At 36.9% G+C, this 24,950-nt stretch overlaps 2 protein-coding genes across 3 annotated transcripts in view; one reads left to right on the top strand and one right to left on the bottom strand.

The window, feature by feature from the left end:
* The window catches only part of LOC129257539 (uncharacterized), a 28,017-nt gene extending 22,072 nt beyond the window's left edge, over positions 1 to 5,945 (top strand). For both annotated transcript variants that reach the window (XM_064096710.1, XM_064096711.1), the window contains exon 11: positions 332 to 5,945. In XM_064096710.1, the coding sequence (XP_063952780.1) occupies positions 332 to 829 (498 nt within the window). In that variant the 3' untranslated portion in view covers positions 830 to 5,945. The remainder of the gene's footprint in view (positions 1 to 331) is intronic.
* Positions 5,946 to 6,331: 386 nt separating this feature from the next.
* LOC129257541 (kelch-like protein 12) lies at positions 6,332 to 24,107 on the bottom strand. Its single transcript, XM_054895891.2, has 11 exons — positions 23,733 to 24,107; positions 21,993 to 22,236; positions 20,563 to 20,716; positions 18,624 to 18,841; positions 18,015 to 18,164; positions 10,999 to 11,113; positions 10,092 to 10,198; positions 9,233 to 9,434; positions 8,439 to 8,696; positions 7,861 to 8,047; positions 6,332 to 7,312 (listed from the first exon to the last, which is right to left on the bottom strand). Exons 2-11 carry the CDS (start codon positions 22,173 to 22,175, stop codon positions 7,183 to 7,185), a joined length of 1,704 nt encoding a protein of 567 aa, XP_054751866.2. The 5' UTR covers positions 22,176 to 22,236; positions 23,733 to 24,107; the 3' UTR covers positions 6,332 to 7,182.
* Between the last annotated feature and the right edge of the window lie 843 nt (positions 24,108 to 24,950).

The raw sequence follows: 24,950 nt of genomic DNA, 5'->3' as shown, positions 1-24,950 counted from the left end.
TTTAAACCAAGATGGGGGTACACAACCTCTTTATATTTATATTTGTAAGCACTCTGAAGTAAGTGCATATCCTTCGGTTATATGTTAAAAAAGGGAAGGGGGTTTGCTACCTCCTTTTTTTTTAACAATGCTCTGACCCCTCCAAATCTGCTAAGAACATTTCAATACCACTCCTATATTTGAAAAATTGAAGACTTTTCCTCCTTTTATTTAATTCTAAATTTTTCAGATTTTTTTTAGATATATGCACCACACATGAATTCCATTGAGCTGCATTTTCTTTGGCATGCCAAGTGTTTATATAACCATTCTTCTTTCCTTCATGATGTAGGTTATAGAAAGAAATCTCCAACACACAGTCATGAGGGAAGCCTACCAGAACCACAGACCGGAGGTCATCATCATTGATGAGATATCCAGCCTGGAGGATGCCAAGACATGCCTCACGATGAGGCTACATGGGATCCAACTCATTGCAGGTGTCCACAGTCAGACCATCGCAGATGTCCTTCTGAACCCTGCCCTTGCACCCATCACAGGAGCAACCATGGAGAGCAGCACTGTGGATAACCCAGGAGGAAAGAAAGTGAGATTGAGGACCGGTCCTGCTGTGTTCAATGTTGTGGTCGAGATGCTAGAGAAAGAGCGTTGGGTCATCCACTGGGACTTTCCTTGGGCCATTGATGCACTCTTACCGGGCGGAACCAGGAGGTTGGTGGTGGAGGAAAGGAAAGTCGTCAAACTTAAAGGTGATGCTGATGATGGGCTGGTTGGCCAACAGGTCCTTGCCATGCAGATGCCTGCTAATTATAAGATATACTCAGGGTGAGGTCTTTCAGACGATACAAAATTAAAAGCAGCTGTTTTGTATCATATCATCCCAGAAGGTGTTACCCAGGGGAGCATTTCATGAAAGTTGTCAGACACTTTATTCCACATGTCCTGTTTTAGCAGACAGTTATTATAGTATCAGTGCTTCTCAGCCAATAAGGCAAGTTTTCAGATCTGACATGTCAGATGAAATTTTGATGAAATACTCACCTGTAATCAACCTCCTCTCTTACTAGTATTCCAATCGAGGCCAGCATTGGTTCTTCTTTGAGATTAGTATTTAGTTCTCATTACTCTATATATCAGGGGCCGTATTCTGAAAATTGTCTTAAGAGAAATATTCTTGTATCTTTGGAGTTACAATAAAATCCGTATTCTGAAAATTCTTGTATCTTTTCTTGTAACTTTCACTGAGCGCGTATGATGTCAGAGCTATAATGATGCGTAAGTTAAAAAAGGCACCTAAATATCTATGCAAGATAACATATCGAGATAAAATGTATTCTGAAAATTCTCTTATCTTTGCATTCTGTTAACTTCCTTGCAAGAGGTAGGGGGCTATTGTAACTTAATGTTGCATGCGATATTTCTCAATCAAAAATAATAATTTCTTGCTGCATCTCGCAAGAACATCATGTTTTACTGCATGAGACATTCCGAAGACATTACAGAGACGGATTGGTAGACTTTTCAGAAATTAAAAATTGGTAATCGAGATGATGAATCTTTTCAAAGAAAATATGACTCTGAGATCAGCCACGTGTATTTTTAGCGCAGTGGCGCACATGCATAAGCGTCGGGGGCGCAAGGGAAATACGCCTCGTGTCAACAATGCGCTTATAATAATATTCAGAAGAGACACTTCTATTGGTTGGCCTAAGCATGTAACAACTTTAATGATTGGTTGATGACAGAATATTGGGCGTGTCAGAGATAAAATAGGGGACGTCCTTACGGAGATAGACAATTTTCAGAATACCGATTTAAGACAATTTTAGCGAGCTATTATCTTGCTGAGTTATAAGAAAAGTTACAAGAAAAGTTAAGACAATTTTCAGAATACCACCCCAGGGATATAACATCGGTTGGGGATGGTAGGATCTCAATTGATGGTGGGGAGATTGAGGGGGAGATGTATATAACTAATATGTAATGAAATTATAATACAGCAAACCCCCCCAAAAAAAAATTGTATCCGCAATGAAATAATATGGAAGCATTCATTTGTTTCATTTGTTTAATTTTTTTTTCTATTCTAAATAAGTCTTGGCTACAAATATTAAATATTCAAAAGAATATTAAATGAAAAATCTTAACTGTCATGAACTGGGAATACAAATTTTGTATGTTGCTTATTATTCATAAAAGATAAAACTAACTATAACTTTTCTATTCAGTGTGCTGAAAAGTGTTTTCCGAGGCATTGTGACCTTTGATATTTAATTTATTGTATCAAAAAAGTGCTTTGTCATGCGCTGTTAGCTACCCCAGCAGCGCATCAAACTTTCAGTTGCTCTGGCCTGCCCCTGGGCGCTAGCTTCTGTCTATCTCACTGGCGCTTCCTAGATCAGCTTTTGAGAGTAGGAGACATCCAGGGAGATGAAAGCTCAAGAACTCATTCTAACTTCAAAGTTTATATATCTGAAGACTAAAGAACATAGAAATAGCTTCATACTTACTATAGATTTGATGCAGACTCTAGAGAGAAAAAAACCCTGAGAATCTTTTTTCCGGGTGCTGGTACAGCCAGGAGAGCATGCTAGGGAGCTCAGATGAGGTGCATACAAAGCAACTAGAAAATCAGTTTACTATAAAATGTGCTGGCCTAGCCTGGCGCGTGTTATAGTATTGAAATGTATAGCGACCAGTGACCTGTACTTGAACAGACACAAAAGTTGCTTTGAATTTTTTTTTTGTCTTTTGCAAATTTATATAGTTTTTTAATTGTGCGTGTAACTTGTTGGAGTGGTATTTGTATATTGCCAGAATGTAGCAAGTAGTTGCAACCTCTAATTCTTTCAGTATTTAGAATAAGTATATATACAATATCAGATGTAACTGATGAGTGTGATAAACAATTTCAGATGTAAATGACTATTGAGTGTAAGTATTATAAACAATTTCAGACGTAGGTGAGTTCTGAGAAGAAGTATTATAAAACAATTTCAAATGTAAGCAAACAATCAATTTTGATTTCAGGCAATCAAACATTCGCACTTAGACAACACCATTCTGGTTGTACATGTAATAAGCTTTTATTTACAGCTTCACTTTTGAAAGATAGCTGCTTAGAGATCGCCCTGGAATTTATTGTCTTGACACATTTACCAACAGTAATTATTTGCATGCTACTATGAATTGTGTCATTTCTTTTATTTTTTTGTTTTGAGTGTGCATCCACTGGTAAGTGGCAATTAAAACCTTCTGAGGTTTATATTGTGATAATAGCTATAAAAAGTATTAGAATTAAATTGAACAATTGAATCATTATAATGCAATTTCTGTGGTTTTGATTATTAGCAAAGGAAACTACATTACATTACCCTTTAATGTGTGAAAAAGATGTTAATTATTTCTAATTGTAAAAAAATATATGTATTGTCTACTTTTCTGTGAATATTATGTCTTTCCTATCAAATATGTGTAACAAACTGGCAATCTATTTATGGCTTGATAACATGTAGAGCATGTTGAATAAGCCTCATCATTTTGTTACTACCCTTTTCATAAAACTTGTCTTGTCTTAGAATTATATGACAAATTTGCTCTCTGTAATAGCTTGTAACTTCTGGCTTACCCTCCCTATACCTACCTCAACTTCTTTACCTGTCTATACCTACCTATACCGCCCCCTGTGTTACCTGTCTCTTATTCCTTCTAAGTTTTCTAAATTTCTTTCTTTCTCTTTCCTTTGTCATTAATCTTTGGTCATGTTATGATTGTTATTTGTACATGTATATTGATTCATTTGTCGTATTTTTCATACGATGTAAATTCCTTCCAAAAAGCTTTGGGCTGCCATGTGGTTTCTAATAAACAACTATTCAAATTCAAACTTCCATTGATACATTTCGTGAAATATATATATTTGTTTACTTCATCTTCCATGGTGACTGGTAGTGATGAAGGCATTATTTTTTTGTCATCTGTCCCATTATTGTTCAAGCGATAACTAAATAACTATTTGATGGATCAACTTCAAACTTGAGTCATATATGCATGATATATAGAAGTGAGTGAAGCTGATCTGATAGACTTTTATGATATGAGATAAAAGGACACATGTGATCAATTAATTGTTGGGTATGGTAACTAAACAACCAATGTAAACTTAGTTCATGTATGCATGGCAATGACTGTGATCTGATCTGTTTTAAAGGTAATAAGGTCAAAGGACATATAGGACTTTGTTCATTGGCATAACAAATCAAGATCCATAAGATGAATTAAAATTAGAATCAGGTCACCAAAGAATCTAATTCTAATTTGACTATGAAAGTTTTTACCAATTTAGAAGTTTACTCTGCAATATATTGCAGATCTAGTAATTGTAGAGGCATACATTTTGACTGCATGCAGTTGATAAACCATTCGGTTAAAATCCTGATGGCGTAAAATGAATTGAAACTATTTGAATAGAAATAAGAGTTTTGACTGCATTACTTGTTGCAATCCATAGTTAAGATGTGAGAAAAATCAGTGTCTGTTTTATATAAATTAATCATTAGGCACCATATGTTTACTTTGTTTGATTGTCGTATGGGAAGCAGCCTAGTTTTATGTTTGTTTGAATAGTTTGCATATTGTTTTCAGCTACCATGGGTTACCCATTTAATGTTACTGAACATTAAATTTAATCATATTTTGTTAATGGGGAGGCAGAAATAAAAATGAAATTTGTTTTGTTGTTGAAATATTGTACTGGTAGTTTTAAAGCTTAAATGCCAGGTTTGGTAACGATCTCAAGTTGAGTTTGAATAGAATCCAATAGAATGACCACCAAAGTGTTTATATTTATGATTAAGAAAGTAATGTGCCAAATGGTTCTGGTTGAAAATGTGCAATTACTGATAAAGTAGCAAAAAAAAAGCATGAAACTCAAGTATGATGTTGAGTCTCTTTTCCATGCAATTATAATACACTCCCCCACATGTGGTAATATGTGTTGGTGATCTTCAGTGTGATTATTTTCAGCTAAAGATTTCATGATTTCAGAGTAAGAATTGTGTAAATAAACCAGATCTAGATCTACAATGTACCATCATGTGGCGACAGTTAACAATTATTATAAAGACTTTCTCATGAAATCAGTGTTTGCTTCAACTGCAGTTACTTAGCTTTAAAGAGAATTAATGAACTTTCAACAAAATATTCAACGATAACTGTGTGAAAACAAGAGAATTTAAGTAAATTATTTGGGATAAATAAGTTGCATTGATAGATAAAGTAGATGTGATAGCATGCATGAATGTCAGATGTAAGTTCTTGTGAATTACAATGAAAATTTGTAGAAATGGTATAGATATGTAATTGAGAAGGAAACAATAACTACTGAAACAAAGCTTTCCATTTGTTTTTGTTTTAATCGATTTGATAACTTTGTGCTATTTTAGTTGCAATAATCATGCAAAGATGGACGATTATCTTCCTTGTTGCAAAGCGGAGCATTCTATGAAACTTGCCAATTTATCAGTATTTGAACATTCAGATTTTTCAGTCAGTGTTTCATATGGTTGTTTTGTGAGAGACATTTCATCCTACAGGTGTTAAGTTTTAAGTCATAATGATTCAAACTGTATATCTATATGAATATATTAGTAATTTAGATGAAGTGCATGATAGGTTTGATTTAATATCTTTACACAAGTCAATATGTGCAATTTTCGATTATATTATAATTTTGAAAGTCTGGGAACTTTTATTTCATAGAGTATACTTCTACTTGTAATGAGAAAAAAATGAAAGAAGAATTTTTGTTTGACAGGACATGGACATTGGTACTTTTTGTTTAAGAATTTATTGCATAGTGAATATCTTTACTTGGAAATATAATATGCTTTGATGAAATTCAAATAACGAAATAGAAGTGAAATAAATAAGATTTTGAAAAGTAATATCTATTGTGAAGCTGTATCTGTTTGGAGGGGGGCATGGATTTGTCTTAGATCCTATGACATTATTTCATTATATGTTTTATGTTAATCAATTTAGAAATTGAATAATGACATCCTCTTCTTGTTTTCATCCATTTCCTCTCTCCCCCTTTCTCTTTATGTCACCCCTCCCCCCCCCCCCCCTCTCTCTCTCTCTCTCTTATTTTCTATAGTAGAATAAGATGGGTAGGAAAGCACCAAGATGCTTACATCATGGATAATATGCATAGAAGAGTAAATGATGATGGTGGTGAGAGAGGGGGAGGGGAGAAGGATGGAGAGAAAGATAGAGAGAGGGGGATAGGTGCGTGTACAACAGAAGTTAAGACTAATTTGCGAGTTATTAATTATGTAGTCAGTTAAGTGTTATTATAATACAATTAAAATGTCACATAATTATAATAGAATTATTTCTACTTTCTTTTTTATACATATATCTTCAAAAGTAAGAGTAGTTGATATATTCATATATATTTTTATATTACTGTATTTTTTATTCTTTGCATATAGAACTACCAGGTTATCAATACGGAACCTCTCATGCATCCATTCTACATTGAAATCCTTCCAAATTATATTCAAAATAATATCAGTCGAAATATCGGTTTGAAACACTCCTTAAATTAGGTGAAAACGTATATACAGCTGAATATTGTAACATGTTTTCCAGACAGGAACGTCCTGCAAATAAATGCTGGCATCAATATTGCAAAAGGTCTCAGGTAAATCGTAAGTACTATCTGTTCCAGGCTTAATTTAGACCTCACTGTATCGGTGGTATAATGATTTTGAAGTTATATTATTCCTGGAATCCTGGTATTTGTTGCGATAAAACAAAATCTTGATGAAAGTATATAGTGTTTAACATCGGTCCGGGTACGAACAGGAGGTCTTTACAGTTTGTGATCAGGAGATATGACGCAATACTTCTGCATTAATTGTTATTCAATGCAATGTGTCACGGAAACACAAATCCTGTCGACATCTTGTCGACATTTTGTAATCGTGTCGATATATTGTCATCGCTACGAACGCGGAGTCTATCTTTTATGATCGCTATAGATCGGAAGTAATTCGTGTAATGAATGTTACAGATGTAAGCATTATGTCAGGAGAACACAGAAATCGTGTCGACATTCCTGTCGAGCGTACGTCGTTTCAAAGATCGTTATGGATGAAGAGTCTTTTTTGTTCGTGATCATGAGACAAATAAGGAGGTGACTCCTGCATCACATCGTCTTTCGTTCATTTTTGTTGTTTGGATCTTCCATTTATCTCTCCAAGGATCGTACACTTCCACGGTATCAAGGAGAGTCTGCCCGTCATAGCTGCGAGATATTAATTTATGAAAAGAATATTAATCTGTACCCGGTGGGTATAAATAGGAAGTTTTCTGTAATAGATCGAAAGTCGATTTTTTTTACGGATTGTCCGCTTCCAGTAGCGTAATGTTAGGTTTACTTTGTCTATTTCTATCTGACGAATCTCATCATTCGGTTACTTAAAAGTGAATAGCAATAGATCTATATTTGAAACTTTTCATATATTAATTTCAAACTAATCAACGTCCAATTTACTGGGATAGCCTAGGACCGCGCATGACCATCCTTAGGCCTACCCAAAGCTCTGCAAAATTTGAAGAAGAAAAACATATTGCAGAGAAGTTGCATATCATATTGTAGAACAAAATAATGTACAAGCAACGATAATTGTGCCAAATTGCAACTTGCACCCTTTCTAGCCTGCACTTCATAAAACGTTTTATAGAAAAATAACGGGCTAGAATTCTATGACGAATTCATTCTTGACCATATTATCAGGACAGTTTCTTAAACATACCTTATATGCTACCACCACGATGACTTTTAATACTTACCCTGATACGGCATATATCCTGCCATGGATAGTAGCTCCCCCGACATAGCACCTGGCGGAGTTCATATCTGATAGAACTGTCCATCTGTTTGCACGAGGATTGAAGCATTCGGCTGATGCAATGTGTTGAGACCCATCAAAACCACCGAATACATAAATCATTTCATTCGCAATCGTCACACCAGCTCCTTAAAAGAATACAGATATAAAACGAATTGAAGAAGAAAATGTAAATTTGTTTAAGATAACAAAATAAAAGTAAAATCATATTGCTACCTAAAAACGTCACACTGACCATAATTATTCCCTTTTTATACTGCTGAGATATACTGTAGGCCTATATTTGTAACAAGTCATGAATGGCTACAAGTACGTAAATCGGAGTGCTTTTATGGGAGGGAGGAAGAATGGGAAGTGAGGAGAGAAAAGTGGATATAACATTTCTTTTTCGTCACTAGTCTTTGCAATAATTTTGTTTATGGTATTTTAGTTTTTACGTCATTAGAATAATAGTAAGTTTATAGTCCCACGATTCATGTTAGTAAATCATTTCATATCTTGTTAAGATAGATGTCTCACCCGAGCGTTTCATATTCATGGGCGGCGCTGACATCCACTGGCCGCTCTTTGGATCATACACCTCCACAGAACTCTGGATGGTGATGCCATCGTATCCTCCTATACTATAGATGACGTCATTGGTAGCAACCAGCCCCGCCCCTTCTCGACATACATTCATGGGCGTGACAGTGGACCAGCGGTCGATTTGGGGGTCGTACGACTCTACCGAGTTGTGCCGAGAATCGCCGTCAAATCCGCCAGCTATATATATTGATTCTGAATATTGGAATTAAGAAAGGAAACTGAATGAGAGTATAATGTTTATTAGTAAATTTCCTTAATCTTGACTTGAGAATCCCAAAACGAAAATAATGCAAAGTTATTGACAAAAACATGAATTACCGCTGTGGATTATTAAATATATCGTAACGTAATGCAATAGACGATCAGAATCATGTATACTCCTTTAGAAGAGCCTTTAAAATATTTACCCTTTTCCCCAAACCCCAAAAAATATCTGTAACTTCATTCAGGGACAATCCAAAACCCTATTTCTTTACAATAGTGAACAACATGCAGGCGTATTCTTTATTGCAATAATGCCTGGTAAATTCTGATTCTTTTGTAATAACTTATTCATTACATCTATAAATAACTTGACCAATAAATCAAATTGGAAACTGGTGATATACCCCATATATTATTAATATCATCATTATTATCGACAGACGAATTGCAATGTTAATATGCATTCCTGTATAATCATTTTCGATATGAACACAAAGTTTATATATTTACATATTTTTTATTACCATTATATACTGTCGCACCGGGTAGTCCTCTGATAACGCTCATTGGTGCACAATCGGTCCAGCTGAAATCAGACGCGTCCTGATTGGCGTAATCTAAGCACGTGACTGAACTTAATCGTGACGTACCATTGTATCCACCAATTGCATACAAGCGTTGGTGGAGTGACACAGTAGCTAGATATCTTCTGCCATGCTCAAGTTTCTATAGTAAAATTATTTATAGTCGAGAGTTGAAAAAGAAGGATTTAAAAAGAAATCATCGTTTGGTTAGGTCCATGGGCTTACATACCATGAACAAATAATCATAATAAAAAAAATCGACTCCAAGAAAACAAAAGCAAAAAAATATATGATCGATACATAGAGTATCAATGTACACATGAAAGAAAGAAAGAAAGACAGAAAGAAAGAAAGAAAGAGAGAGAGAGAAAAAAAAAGAAAGAAAGAAAGAAAGAGGAGAGAAAGAAAGAAAGAAAGAAAGAGAGAGAAAAAGAAAGAAAGAAAGAATGGAAGAAAGAAAGAAAGAAAGAAAGAAAGAAAGAAAGAAAGAAAGAAAGAAAGAAAGAAAGAAAGAAAGAAAGAAAGAAAGAAAGAAAGAAAGAAAGAAAGAAAGAAAGAAAGAAAGAAAGAAGGAAAGAGAGAGAGAGAAAAAGAAAGAAAGAAAGAAAGAAAGAAAGAGGAAAGAAAGAAGGAAAGAAAGAAAGAGAGAGGGAGAAAAAGAAAGAAAGAAAGAAAGAAAGAAGGAAAGAAAGAAAGAGAGAGAGAGAAAAAGAAAGAAAGAAAGAAAGAAAGAGAGAGAGAGAGAAAAAGAAAAAAAAGAAAGAAAGACAGAGGGGTTTGGGGTACAGTGTACACTTACAGGAAGTGGTCGCCAATCTGATGTCTTGGGGTTGAACTCCTCGACTAAAGACAGTGGCTGTCGATCAGCACCAAATCCACCTACTGCAATGAGTCGTACATCTCCACCTGAATACATACATCAAAAGAGAAAGATATGTTTATTGGGGCTGTCCAGAGAGAGAGAGAGACAAAAAAATGATGCATAAACGAAATTTAAAAATCTTGACTAACAAAATAAGTATGCTATCTGTAAACAAATATTTGAGTTACCACTTAAATTATGTTGGGCTTATGCAACCTTGACTGTAATATGCTTTTTGATAATTTACAATTATCTGAATTAGTGCCACGTCTTGGAAGTTGACAACATCAAGAATAAACTTTTCTATATAACAATACACACAAACACACACACACACACCCTCTCACACACACACATATATATATTGTAAACTGGAAATAATAATTGTTTATTCATTGAAATATTACATTTTATATATATGATATTATGATTTGAAAACGATTGATACGATTTTAGAGTTGATAACTTTTTCCAATATTGCCTGTCCGATTTTTCGGAGAGAGATCTGTCAACCCTTCCTATCTCAATGGACAAACATTTTCGTGCCCCCCCCCCCTTGAAAAGCACAATTAAAATGTGTAATGTAAAATACCGTTAAAACACAAGTGTACCCCTCCCCCCCCCCCCTTGAAAGTGAGGACCTTTTATTTTCTTTTTCTTTTTTTTTTTTGCTTGTCAAATTTTTGGGTGGCGAAATGTACTTCATTTTTGGTTGAAAACCTTTTTTTTTGCTTGCTTGTCATATTTTTTTTGGTGGGCGAAATTTTCCTCAGGAAAATGCGCCCCCCTCCTTTGGAAAATCTTGGATCAGCCCCTGCCAACAATTATAGCAGAGAGCACTAACCTGTTCTCTGTTGAAACCTTGGTCCATGCATCTCACCTCTCCTATCTGGTCTCAGGTGGAACATCTTCGCCTCATCTATTAAATCTCGGCAGTCATGACTTTTTTTAACAAGTGGCTATACATTTAAAAGAGACAATAAAATAACCCTTTCACTGTAATTCTTTACATAAACATAACAAAGGAAAGGTGATGTAGATCATATTTACAATGATTTGAAATGTTTTCTGTACAAGTGCAAGGCTCATCATTGCTCTTGCAGCCATATATATATACGGGTGCTATTTAAAAGTCCTCATGAGATGGAGCGCTCATTTAAAACAAAAAAAATCATGAGGCAAAAAATGAAGACAAACAAGAATGGTAGAGGAGAAAAAGGAGAAGAGAGAGAGAAAGGGTGGAGGGAGAAAGAGAGGGAGAGATGAACAGGGTGTGATCATGAAGATCAATCGCTTCAATCTCATCTTCTATAACTCGATACATAACAACACATTCCACTGACCATCGGAACCTGATCTGACGCCAATCTGATCCCAATTTTGCAAAAAATGTCAGCGCTCCGATGAGTTCCGATGAAAATTCACCCGACATCCACTTTTTTTGGTCCCTGTTTTCCGTAAAATCCTATAAAGATCCAACATTGATCGGGGTAATCGGATGAAGGACTGGTAGCGGCCCGATGTCTGTCCGCCATTTTCATCGGCAGCGTCCGATTGATTCGAATGTGGTCGGATTGTAATTCGAGGGTGGCCTGACACTAATCTGACACTTCCAACACTCTCCCGACATCAACCCGACAAATCGGTTGCTGTTCGGAGGGTAATCGGACACTGACCCAATACTGGTCGGATTTTCGCCAAAATCGGCAGTCGAGTATAAAAGCAGGCTGCACCTCCTGACAATACTAGACATGGATCAACTTCTTCGCAACGCTGCAGCCCTGGGCTGTGTTTTTATGCTCCAGCAACAAACTATGCAACAAGACGCAATAGCCCTTCAGGTCCTGAGAAAGAGGCTGAGAAAAAGGCGAAGAAGACCACGTCGTTATTGGGTTCGACCATGGCTGCAAGCTGAGAGAAGGCTGTTATATGGGCACTACATCAGACTCTTGAATGAACTAAGAATGGAGGATACAACGGCATTTTTCAATTTCTTGAGAGTTACGCCAGAATTTTTTGATGAACTACTCCAGAGACTCGCACCAAGACTCACGAAGGACGATACCAATGCCAGGAGAGCCCTTGAACCTGGTCTCAAGTTAGCCTGTACCATAAGGCACCTTGCAGCTGGCGATCGGTATCCGTCACTGTCATACAGTTTCAGGGTTGCTCGAGAAACCATTTGCAAGTTTATCCCCGAAGTCTGTCAAGCCATAGTGGATGAGTATGCTAATGAAGTGATCCAGTGTCCCACCACTGAACAAGAATGGCGTGCAATTGCTGAAGAATACGAGAGGCGTTGGAACGTTCCACATGTAATGGGGGCACTTGATGGCAAGCACGTGGCACTCAGGAAACCAGAGAACTCCGGCAGTCTCTACCATAATTATAAACATTTCTTCTCAGTAGTCCTCATGGCACTTGTTGATGCTAACTACCGGTTCTTGTGGATAGACACCGGTGCTCAAGGACACATGTCTGACGCGCAGATATATATACAATGCATCTGAGCTCAAAGAGACAGTGGAGAGTGGTCAAATAGGATTCCCCCCACCTGAGCCAATGACCAATGACAACCAGAACATGCCATATTTCATGATCGGGGATGACGCCTTTGCTTTGCGAACCCACATGATGAAGCCCTACTCGAGAAAGAACCTGAATCGTACAGAGCGGATATACAACTATCGCATAAGTAGAGCCCGAAGAGTCGTGGAAAATGCCTTCGGAATACTAGCAGCCAGATTCCAGTGTCTTCTAGGAACACTACAGCAACAACCTGATGTTGTGCGTAACATCATAGAAACATGTGTCTGTCTCCACAACCTGATTGGAATACGGCACCCAGCCATGCACCATGGTCAGCTGGATACAGAGGATACCGACCATAACATCATACCAGGAGAATGGAGGAACATGGCTCCCATGCATGAAGTACCAACTCCAAGAGGACCCTTCCGCGACACAGCAGAGGCCAAAGCACAGCGTGAAACCCTAAGACTGTACTTCAACAATCCTCTTGGAGGAGCAGTTCCTTGGCAGGAGAGGATGATTTGAGATAACGGAGTATAAACTTTTGTTACCTGAAGTGGACATAGATAAAGATGACAATTACTATGATTAACTATTTTGTTGCCAGCATTTGTTAGAATACTGCAATGGATGTTGAGCCTTGAAATTACTAATTGTCATAATTATTAAGCAATGTTCATGATTTGTCGTCTGAACGGCGACTAATATGTTTGTGTGTAAAAAAAAATTCAATCAAAATGCCGTGAGGTTGCATTTGCAAAAAACCTTATTGATTTTAAAAAATCAATCAATAAAAAAAAAACACATCAGTTAATGAAAGTGATGTGTTTCTGAGTAACTGAGTTGCCAAAATATTTTGTACTACATTAGAGTTGCATCAAGTATTATTATCAGTTATTGTACTTGGATATGATGTGTTTTTGAATTGCCAAAGAAGCTTGTAGCCAAGGCAATGTATCTAAAAAGGGAGTTGCATAGTGTTCAATAAAGTGAACAATGTAAATTTTCTGAATTATTATTTCTTGATTCATTCTACGTTCCAAATCTTCAAATTTGAATTTATTAATGGAGTCGAATACAAGTATTCATTTCTTAACCAAAGCATTAAGAGAGAGAGAGAGAGAGATTGATGGGAAATAATGATTTGTTTCACTCAAGAATGACAAATCATACGCAAGATAATTCTAAACATTAATATGCAACCTGTGCGTACTTTATTCAACAAAAACAATCTTTACAAACATAGCAAAACACAAGTCAATGATAAAAAACTTATAAATGATAAAGGGTCTAACTCCTAAAAACTAAATCAATGAAAACAAAGACCGATTTATGTTCGTTTCCTTCTCAGTATTGTTCTCATGTTTAATCCAAAAAAAAATCTACATCGTCTTCCTGGCTCATTCCTCATTAATGACAAGTCTGATAAACAAAAAAGTCCAAAGCCGGAAAACAAAAACACAATTGCTTTTATTCTTTTCATTTTTTTGCCATCATTGCTCTGCATTTGGTGACCCTAATCTTCCTGTGAACATTGCTGGGTCTGCTGCTGCTGGGGCGTCTGAGATGACTCATTCAGGCTTGCCAAGAAGCTTGTCATACTAAAGTCACTTGACTCCCTAGAACTTCCAGGGGCGGATCCAGGAGGGGGCCGAGCCGGCCCCGGCCCCCCCTATTTTTTGACAACCTGCAGAAAAAGTGTACTATGGGAAAAACACTAAAGAAAAGTAGGAAAGAGGTATGATACCCAGGATGTGTAATTTACAACCTCGTATTGGCCGGCCCGACCCCGAAAGGAAACAAGAAAAGGGTGAGGGGAAGAATTGGAAAAAGAACTTTATATAAAAAATTTCGCTCGCGCTTCGCGCTCGCATTGCCTGTGCCAATGATTCCCATTCAAGAGGATTAAATGACACTTATATATCCAGATCTGAAATCAATTTGCACACAATATTTTAGCTCGCACATCAAGCTTTAATTATTTTGTTTGTTTTACACAAATTGTTTATATCAATATTTTCAGCTCGCGCTGCGCGCTCGCATTGTTTGATTTGTGAGTTACCTATCCTCTTTGGAAATTCTTACCAAAATTTGTCAAAATGCTCCTTTATCATGTCAGTATATAAAACAATTGAGCTTGTGCTTCGCGCTCGCATTTAATTGTTTGAGACACACAGCTTTTTCTGTATTTAAATAAAAACGCGCTAAGACTGTCCAGTTTTCAGGTCGGAATATCAAAGATTTTGAGCTCGCGCTTCGCACTCTCATTATTTAATTGGTGATACTTGTATCCTCTTCATTAATCACTAAAAACAGTCCTAATTGAGTCCCTTTTCACGTTACTATGATAAAATTTCAGCTCGCGCTTCGCGCTCGCATTGTTTAGTTGGATACTTATCTTTTTCATGATTATAAAATCTCCTCAGAATCTTCAGGTCTAAGGACATAAAATATCAAAGAATTTGAGCTCGCGCTTCGCGCTCGCATTATATATTAAGACCACATGAGATACATTATCTTGTTTATAACAATAAAAACTAACATATACTTAAAACTTCAGTCTCTAGTTAGGACTACCCCCTGAACCCCCCCCCCCCAAAAAAAAAAAAAAAAATCAGATTATAGCGGCCAATCGAGAAAAATGTTGATGAAAATGTATTTCGGCCCCCCTATTCGCGAAAGCTGGATCCGCCCCTGACTTCTGCCTGCTGAGAGAGAAGGGGCGTGGCTGCATGGTGGTGTAGGAGGGCGTTGAATGATCGTTCATCCCAGGTATCACGTTCGCCATGTAGGACTGCTTCATGGAGTGCCAAACGCTGGTGGAAACTGGGTTGGTAGGCCAAAGGTGTGGTGGGGGCTGCCATCCATCTCCGCAGGGGGGTTGACTGACCCCTGAACTTGTACCAGGTCTTGCTATTGGAGGATCCGAGGGAGGTTGCAGTGATGTGTGTCGATGCTGCATGAACAGAGAGTCTTGGCGTCTGGTGCTGGCTTCATCTTGTATGTCAAGGAGCAAGTTGCTCAGCAGTCTGTTTGCCTTCCTATACAAGTCATCAGGGAGTTGCTGCAGCACCGAACCGACGTAGTTAGTGAACTGCTCACGGTCTGGATGCTGTGACTGGGGCCTGTCAAGTGTACGCAACACCTGGGCAGAAAGGGCCATCAGCTGCTCGCTGTTTTGCTGGTTCTTGATAAGATGATCCAGAACATCCGTCTCCTGCTGTCTCGGGGACTTTTGTGGTGCCTTACCCTTGTTGTACCTGCTGCCCCTGGGGAATGAAGTGCTTTCCTTGCTGGCTCCATCTAAAGACTGCTGATTAGTGGTAGCTTCCTCCTGGTTTTCTGGCTGGGCTGGCTCTACCTGTCTTTCCACCCCTCGCTCCTGGTCCTCTTCTTCTTCCTCCTCCTCCCGAGGTGCTGGTCCTCTGGCCTCAATACGTTCCTGTAGCTGAAAAGATACAAAGCAAAGAATGTTTTGAGATGAGGAAATGTTAAGATATAAATCAAAGTTAATGTAAAATAATTCAAAATAATTTTTTGTTAAATTTTATTCAATTTTTCGTGATATGATGTATTTCACAATTTTTTTTGTTTTTTGTTGTTGTTAAGTATACTTACACTAACTATGTTCCTCCTTTGCACAACGTACATGTGAGGGGTGAGGAAGTCAAAAAGCTGCAGCAGGCGCTTGTTGGCATCAGTAAGGACCTCAGCTCCAGATCTACTCTTTTGTGCTTTCTTCTTTAGCCGTCCAAGCTTTGTCCTCAGACTCTCGTACCACTGTTGCAGCTCCAACCCCGTCTTGTCCATGGCCTGTCCTTGCTGATCCCACAGACGTGCTCTGGCCTGGGTGTCCCTCCAGAGGTCTCTTGATTTGTTATACAGGCTATAGTTCTCCTTGAGGAATTCAGCTACCTCCACCATTTCTTCTTCGGAAAGGACGACAGGAGGCCTCGGGGCATTACGCCTTCTCTTTGCAGGGGGCTGGGCATTTTCTCCATCAGTGTCCCTGCCTTTTTCTGTCTCATCTTCATCGTCATCTTCATCTGCAGTAGCAGGAGTAGCAGCTGTGGAGGCAGTGGATGTGGAACCTGCAGTAAAGTTTGTGGCGGTGATGACGGTGGTGATGCTGGTGGTAGCAGCAGTGCTGCCTGGCCTCACGGTGCCTGATAATTTATAATGGAAAAAACAGCTTTACATGACTTAGGCCTACATAAAACTCCATTCCATCTCAAAAATTCTTCAAATATTTAGATAAGAATTGATTACAAATATTTCAAAATTACAATTCAATTCATTATAAAAACATATTGACTTGCTTTTCTCACTTTGATATTCCTAACTCAGCTGTACTTACCAATAAGACAAGGAGAGTCGTGTGGCTGAGCAGTGATTGGGGCCTGAATAGGCCTATCCTCCGTCTCTGCATCCTCAGGAGAAGGCACAGAGGATTCTTCTGCCACTTGAGATTGTTGTGGAGTGTCGGGAGGTCTCTTCTTAGCCTTCTGTCCTCGAACATTTCTGTTTTTTCTTGGAGCCATATTTAAGATCTTGGTGCTGTGTAGTGTCCGAGAAAATATGTGAAGTCAGCGTCGGCTGGCCCTCCTTTCATAGTCCGTTGGCCTTCAGATGTCGCCGCTTGCTATGCGATATGTGTCGGATGGCAGTTTGGTTAATGAGCGATTACCCTCCGATGTCACAACGGATAGCAATCGGACGGTACTAATTATCACGTTAACCGCCGATGAGAATCGAATTGGTGATGGGCGGCTATCAGGCGCGTCGGGCAGACCGCCGATTGCAATCAGATGAGCGTCAGATGACAGTAAATCATCGGACACTCATCAGATTGCCGTCGGACGTCGGCTAGACAGGTCCGATAGTTGCACAACACGATTCTGACACACATCGGACTGACTCGACATTCATCCGACGCTGACTCGATTTGCGACCGGAAATGGCGTCCGATGGCGAACTAAGCTCTGAGCTTAGTTCCTTCATCGGACGATTTCGCCTCATCGGATTACGCCCGACACGTCGGACACTGACCTGATAGTCGACAAACACAAATCGGATTCATCGGAGTGTGATACGATACTCTTCGGTGGGTTACCGGAAGAAAAAAACTTTGCTTCCGGTGAGTGACCGATGAGCCCAATTCTCTGTGGAATGGGGGTAAGGGTATGCTTCGTTTTGTAGGGTTTTAAAAACAATCTGCAGGATTCTGCAGACTAAAAAAAGACGAGTTCTATCGTATGAATAATCATTTAGCTTCCTGAATATAATTGAATAATGTTTGATTTTACATCTTGTGGTCAATGACCTCACCTGCTTATCGACGACGTCGGTGATGAAGACGGGACTGAGCAATGGAAGTCGAACGTGTTCAAGAACTGAGAATAGATGCTCGTTTCTCTCATCTATATTGTGCTTCACCCAGCGGATTACTGCTTCGTATACTTGACTCTCATCACTTATCTAAGAAAAATGATTTTAAAAATGTGTCTCATTTGTGAAAAACACGTTTTTATTATGTTGCTGCTGTCGTTGTTGGAAGTAAGCAATACTCTACAATCCTGTTATATTTAAAGTGATCTTTAATATCGAAGACTTGAATTGTGGAAAGTACGACGCGTCACTTTTATACAATGTCTAGAAAGCTGCTTGCAAGTAAGTTTATTATGGTTTTCTTTTGTGTACAAATTTTACATTCTCCTATGATGCAGAATGATGATTTATATATTATACATCATAAGCATTCCTTTTAGAAGTATGGAAAACGCCTCATTTAAAATCAAGAATTCAAATTTTAAAAAATGAAATTTTCATGTATAGCTTTTTTTCAAAATGAATGCTTTGCAAAGGTTATGAAAACAGTTATTACTGCCCTCACCTCCCTCCAAAATAAAATGTTAATTATTACATCCCCAGCCCTACCTCCAAGTTATCTCTGCATATGAGCTGACTTAATTCGTCTGGTGTCACTTCTAGAAACTCATCCTCCTTGGTGATCTCAGAAAAATGTGTAAGGCAGTAGGACTCAGCTGTTGCCAGAAGTCCCGCCGTAGAGTGGGTCTCTGCAAATCGTTTTATTCCAAGGCAGTTTGAAGAATCCAGCTGATCTTTCAAGAACTCGCTGCATCTTGTCTCCACACCTGCAAAAACAACAACAAAAACGTGATTTATTTAAAAGAATTTTAAACAACAAGGAACTAGAAATAATGAATGATCAATCGACATTTCAGCCTAAAAAAGGAAACAATTTATGGTGCAATCAACACAATCGTGAGGACGTTAATAAGGTTTTCTTCTCATAACGGAGGGGGGAGGGGTGTTCATTTTCTATATTAAAAAAAAAGGAAATCCGTTAGCAAAGTTTTTATTTTCAAAGTTTAAATTTGGTGACCAAACTTGAGAGTAGTTCCCCCATCATGCCCATGAAATAAAAATATTACCATTTTATAATGGTTCTTCACAATTTAGTTTAGTAAAAGCCTGTATGAAATAATCGGTCTGATTTAGTGAATGCACAGGTAAACATCATGTTTGAATTTCTAATTAAATTTCACTTAATGGAACTGGAAAGGGAATTTACAAGGAGGAATACCAAATGGAGATCAATGTAATATTTTATTTCAAATGACTGGGTCAGTACGATGTATTATGGAGTACACAACTCATTTCTATAAATGAAGTTGAATTAGTATTTGATGTTGATTGTGAATGTGAAGAGTAAATGAGGTATAGGCCTTCTATATCACCTCGATATTTCATGGAATGCAGGCAAGATGGAAAGGATATTTCATTGATATTGTAAATTATTTGGATGCACTTAACCAATTGCAATAATTTGCTTTCTACTTAAGTAAAAATTATATAAATGTGACTGGTTCTTCTATTTCTGAAAGGTTCTTGACGAACAATTCCGATCGATCAAAATAATCTCGAACACTGTGCCAAAGTTGTTTAAGCGAAATGGTCCATGCCCACGAGATGTGCCTATTCAACCATAACTGAAGTTAATTTTTCGTGAATTTATTCATTGTCTTTGAGAGCTTTCATTATGACAGTCCTGCAAAGCTAAGAAAATAATTATATTTTCCATTAAAGAAAAACGAAATATTTTCATCTCTGGTATTGCTCGTCTATGCCAATGAAATTGGATCAATTCATACCAAAAACATATATAGATATTGAAGGTGTGCATATAAAAAGTCCTACACTGGCTATAAATGAAAATTTGTAATACTTAACAAGTTTGAATTCTTCACACAAAGAATTAGAAGTTTGGGTGCATTCATCAAAATAGGTACTAACTGAACATATTCAAAACTATTTTTTTTTACTTGTCATAAAAATAATCGAATGATGAGGCGCGACAGCTCATTTCATATATAGCGATGGTTTTGCAATCCGGCGATTGGAGTGCACTGCAAAAAAAATATTGTGTAAAATTTTTACCACCACGAGGGTAAATGTGTCCAACCAATTTGGGGCAGTATTATACCCAATGCGGGAAGCATATTGTCCAGTAAGGTTAACAAAATAAGCAGCAATTACTTTAGAATGGGCAAAATTTTCATCACACTGGATAAATAAAAATGCCCAAATGAAATGCCCAATGTTGGTTGGACACTTTTACCCAATATTTTTTAGAGTGAATTTGAAACGAATACTCATTTTTATCCCTCGTAGATGACCTTAAGCCATCGGTCCTCTGCTCTGACTGCTTACATCACACGTATTTATGCTTTCACAAAGCAGTCAGGTAAAATTACCACCACATTATGCGGAAAAATATATGGCCATGCATACTTTGTGTAATATCTGTTGATTATTATAGCCAATACAGAAATATAAAAATGATAATACTAACCTTTAAGTTGAAGTAGGCAGGCAGCAGGAAGCAACTCCTGGACATTCTCTACTGTGACATCAACCTGCTCAGTATAGATGAACTCCAGTAGGACTTCCATGGTCGTTGCCTTCAGACCACGGAGTTCAACAACAGATTGGCTGCTTTCGCTCATCTTCAAGAAAATTAGAGATGTGAAATTGATTATCGGAACCCTGATGTTTTATAAATTAACAACATATCTCATTTTGATTGGGTAATGCATTAAATTGTATTTCTCGTAATCTATGAATATTCTTTTCAATTTATTGATCTATGTATTTTTAAAATAAATATTTTGCCATAATCTATTATGACTTGAAAAAAAATTAATTATTGTAAAGCACTGGAGCTGCCAAAATGCAAGGGATGTAAAAAAAATCCTTAACGACCGACTGTTTTTTTTAAGAATCAACAATAGTAATCAAATCAGACAACGCCGCGGACTAGCTCATCACAAAACTAACAACGAGGAGTGTCCCAATTAACTTGCCCAAAGAACCAGAGTTCAGAAAGATGCAATTAATCACATTTAACTGACATCAATTATAATCTGACTGATTATGATGAATGATATGCATAATAATAAACCGATTTGTTATTATCTTTAAACCATAGTGGCTTATGACTGATATCAGCAAATTCATATAATCACAAGTTTGTTTTTTTCCTACGCACTCGAGCATGGATTATTGGGATGAGTAATCAAGAGAAGTGGATCAACTAAAAAACATTGTAGGCCTAGAGACCGAAGTGTGATTTTGCCAATATTTATTATATATTTTATATGATATTTAAAGATGAAAATAGCTGTGAATATGAAATTGAAAATTCATTTACTTTTTTTCTTTGTATGCTTTATTAGAACAGATCAAGAAAAATACATTATAACTCTATGAAGTTATACAAAATTCTCAAGGGGGGGTCTTTTTTTGGGGGGAGGGGGTTAAATCCATACATGCAACCTAATATTTCCTTTACCCTTTTCACTCTTTTTTTGTAGAAAAAAAAACAGCTAGAAGTATAATTTACCTCCGATATTACAAATAACTCCTACAAACTATTTTTCAAACAATTATAGGACTGGAGCCAATGATTAAGATGGTGATGATGACAATGATCATATCATCATTTATATCATTACCATCATCATCATCATTTGCATCATTATCATCATCATCACCACCACCACCACTACCATCACCGTCATCATCACCCTTAACATTATTTTCATCATTAGTACCATCACAATCATCACGACCACCAACATCGCCACAATCGATTTATCATCATCATCGTCATTACAACCTCCACTGTGAATCATCATCATCACCATCATCATCACCATCATCATCACCACCATCATCATCATCACCATTTTCATCATCATCAACAAATAATAACATGTTTACCTGGTTGGTGAACATTGCACAGAAGTAATCACTACACGCGGCCAAAATGGCGCGATGGGCCACGAACAGACTTCCATCTACGGTCAGAGTGACGTCACAAAGTTGTCCTTTAATCCTGAGATCATTGAGTGCGAGGAGCACAGATTTGGCATGGGAGCCTACGAAGGGTTTTCGGCTCTCCATTCTACCACCAAATCTAGCTCACTTTGTCGGAATCATCCACATTCTTGTCAGCATGATCATTCTACAATTTGGATTGTTCAAAGCCAAAAAAAGTGACACTTGAGTTATAAAAAGATAAGATGACTAATCATTGATTATTATTCAAGTATAGGCCTATTTCCTATCTGAAAACTATGACTTGATTACAAACCACAATTTACTAAAGTACGCAACAAGTACTACTCCAGGCTGAAAGTAACGTGATTTGAACAGAAAAGTAATATAAAACGCTGAAAATTTCATCAAAATCGAGTAAGGATGAATAAAGTTTTGCATTATTTGGGTGAAATGGTTTTGTGCAATGTCACGTTTTCATGAATATGCAATGAGCAAGCTGATGATGGCATATCTCCACTTATTTGCTTGTATGTGGTTATATGAAATTATGTTTATTCAAATACTTTCCCATTAAAAAAAAATTATTCGAATTTTATTGATATGTAAGATAACTATTGCTGCAAATTATTGCTGCTGTTACCATTGTTTTTTTTACAAAATATTGCTTAAATCTAAATTCAATAACTTCCTTATTTTTTATTAGATTTTAATGAAATTTTCAGCGTTTGCTCGGTGATTTTACTATATTTTGTCAAATTTTAATTATTTTCAGCCCAAAGTACCCCCTTTACTCCGACTTTTCTGTATTTCCTATTTAAAGCTTAACGAAATACTGACAAGTGATTGTCAATTCAGTTCAGTTAATTTTAATGTCAAAATTATTATAAAAAATCTGAAATATATATATATATATATATATATATATATATATATATCACAAATACACACAAATATATATGTCTATATCTTGACCTAATGATCCAATATCTCTGTTCGTCTTTCTGCATCGTGACCCCCCTTTTTTCGAGAGAAAATGCTGATGTCCTTCAGATGGACTGGTGTTAAGCATCTTATCAAGACTGTAACAATCTGATCATTGAACTCTTTTGATCCGTTTGATCTTCTAATTATTTCCTATATTCCTATAATATGTCAACAAAGTCAAACAAATTAACCATTGGCTAAATTCAATCCACCTTAGGTTTAATACAATGGTCCTGAACGATTAAACAAAATATAATTTTAAAATTAAAGTAAATTTGGTGATCATGCTGGGGGAACTTACCTCCATTAATTATGTTCTGTCATTAACTGTTCGGTGAAAATTTTCTATAACGCTGTTAGTCATTTCCAGATCTAATACAAGTTTAATCAATTATGTAACTGTTTAAGAAACCCATACCGCGAATTGTATCATTCATGTAATAGTCCATCATTGCATGGGACTCCGTTGATGTCAATTATTGCTAATTAATAACTTCAAGGACAAGGTGAGGAAACTCATAATTGTTTCGAAACAAATGTGGAACACACACAAAGTTGACAAATCAACTAAAAGATTACAATTATTTTCATTTCAAATTTATAAAATATGAAATAGAGTACACAATAACATGCAATACCGTCTCGCATTCCACGACGTACATGAGAATCTTTATTATTAGTTCCGAATTTACTCACCTCGTGCTCCGTACACATGCTGCTTCTTGTCAACTATGTTCCATTATCACGCATCATTTTGACAATATCAGGACATGATTCCGTTTATTTTCACAATGATGATTTGTTCATTTATCCCAACGACTTGCAGGACAGATTCAACGATATTATAATGTAATAATGTTATAGTGTTTTGGTATAATTCTTTAGACAGCGCGTATACCGAGACGCAATGCAATGGCTCGTAATTTCGAGGCCGTCGACAATTACTACAAAGAGGATTGACAAAATAAAATACAACAATGGCTAAATCTGGGGTACATTTTTAGCTCAATAAACTCGAAGCAAACGAATTGTAGGAAAGAGAACAAATGCAACAACAATTGAACCATCAACAGATAAATACCACGGTCCTAGTCTTGCATGACAGCTCAGTCTCAATACAACTTTTGCATGTCTTTTTTGGTATGTGAATGACGGTTGGATATTGTTTATTATTTTGATCTACTCTTTAGATATTCACGGTGTAAATGATTTTGATTTATTTTCAGGCAATGGTGACCTAGGCTTTGAACCAGTAAAAGTATCAATACCCCAATCTCTAGGCTCGAGACCTTCTTTTTGTTTCTTTATCTTTCACTTTCTCCATCGCACATCACACAACACACACATACATTCTCCTATCCCCATATACCCCCTCTCTCTCTCTCTCTTATTAAAGGGGATAATCTAAACTGAGTACGATTTGTAACATAATCGTTTCATTTGGTTCTATGCAGCGTGAGATTACATTTTATTTCCCAACTTAGGCATACGTTTGATTTTTGTATCATATGGAAATATACCATTCAAATTCATTGCTTCGACGGATATGAATTAAGTGTATTTACTTTGCTGTTATTGTGGAAATAAATGAAATTAGATAAATAGAAACAGAATGGACTGCTTTACACTGTATAACATCATCATTGCTGAAACTCATTATCTTTTTTTTTGCAAAGGAGAGATATCTTACATTGTTACACACATGAATGAAACAGAATGCATTTATGTGATAAAATTATTTTTAAAAAGGGGTGTGAAGTCATGACTTCATCGGCCCATCTCAGGTCGAAATTCCAATAGGAATGAATATTTTGTAGTTTCAATAGAATGTATCTAGATCTTTATCATGAATACATTATACAGTACATATCTTGCACATTCATAACGAAATGCACAAAAGTGGTTTACAAAATA

The sequence above is a fragment of the Lytechinus pictus genome, chromosome 3 (assembly GCF_037042905.1).
Source record: "Lytechinus pictus isolate F3 Inbred chromosome 3, Lp3.0, whole genome shotgun sequence".
NCBI classification, from domain to species: Eukaryota; Metazoa; Echinodermata; class Echinoidea; order Temnopleuroida; family Toxopneustidae; genus Lytechinus; species Lytechinus pictus.
The sequence above is the reverse complement of the archived record's forward strand: the minus strand, read 5'-3'. Positions and strand labels throughout refer to the sequence as shown.

Excerpts from the sequence above, each read along its gene's own strand:
- LOC129257541 (XM_054895891.2), bottom strand. The coding sequence starts at position 22,175 with ATGGAGAGCCGAAAACCCTTCGTAGGCTCCCATGCCAAATCTGTGCTC. Across the intron at positions 20,717-21,992 it reads GTGCAATGTTCACCAACCAG|ATGAGCGAAAGCAGCCAATC; the intron begins GTAAACATGTTA and ends ATTTTCTTGAAG. Across the intron at positions 10,199-10,998 it reads AAGGTTTCAACAGAGAACAG|GTGGAGATGTACGACTCATT; the intron begins GTTAGTGCTCTC and ends GTATGTATTCAG.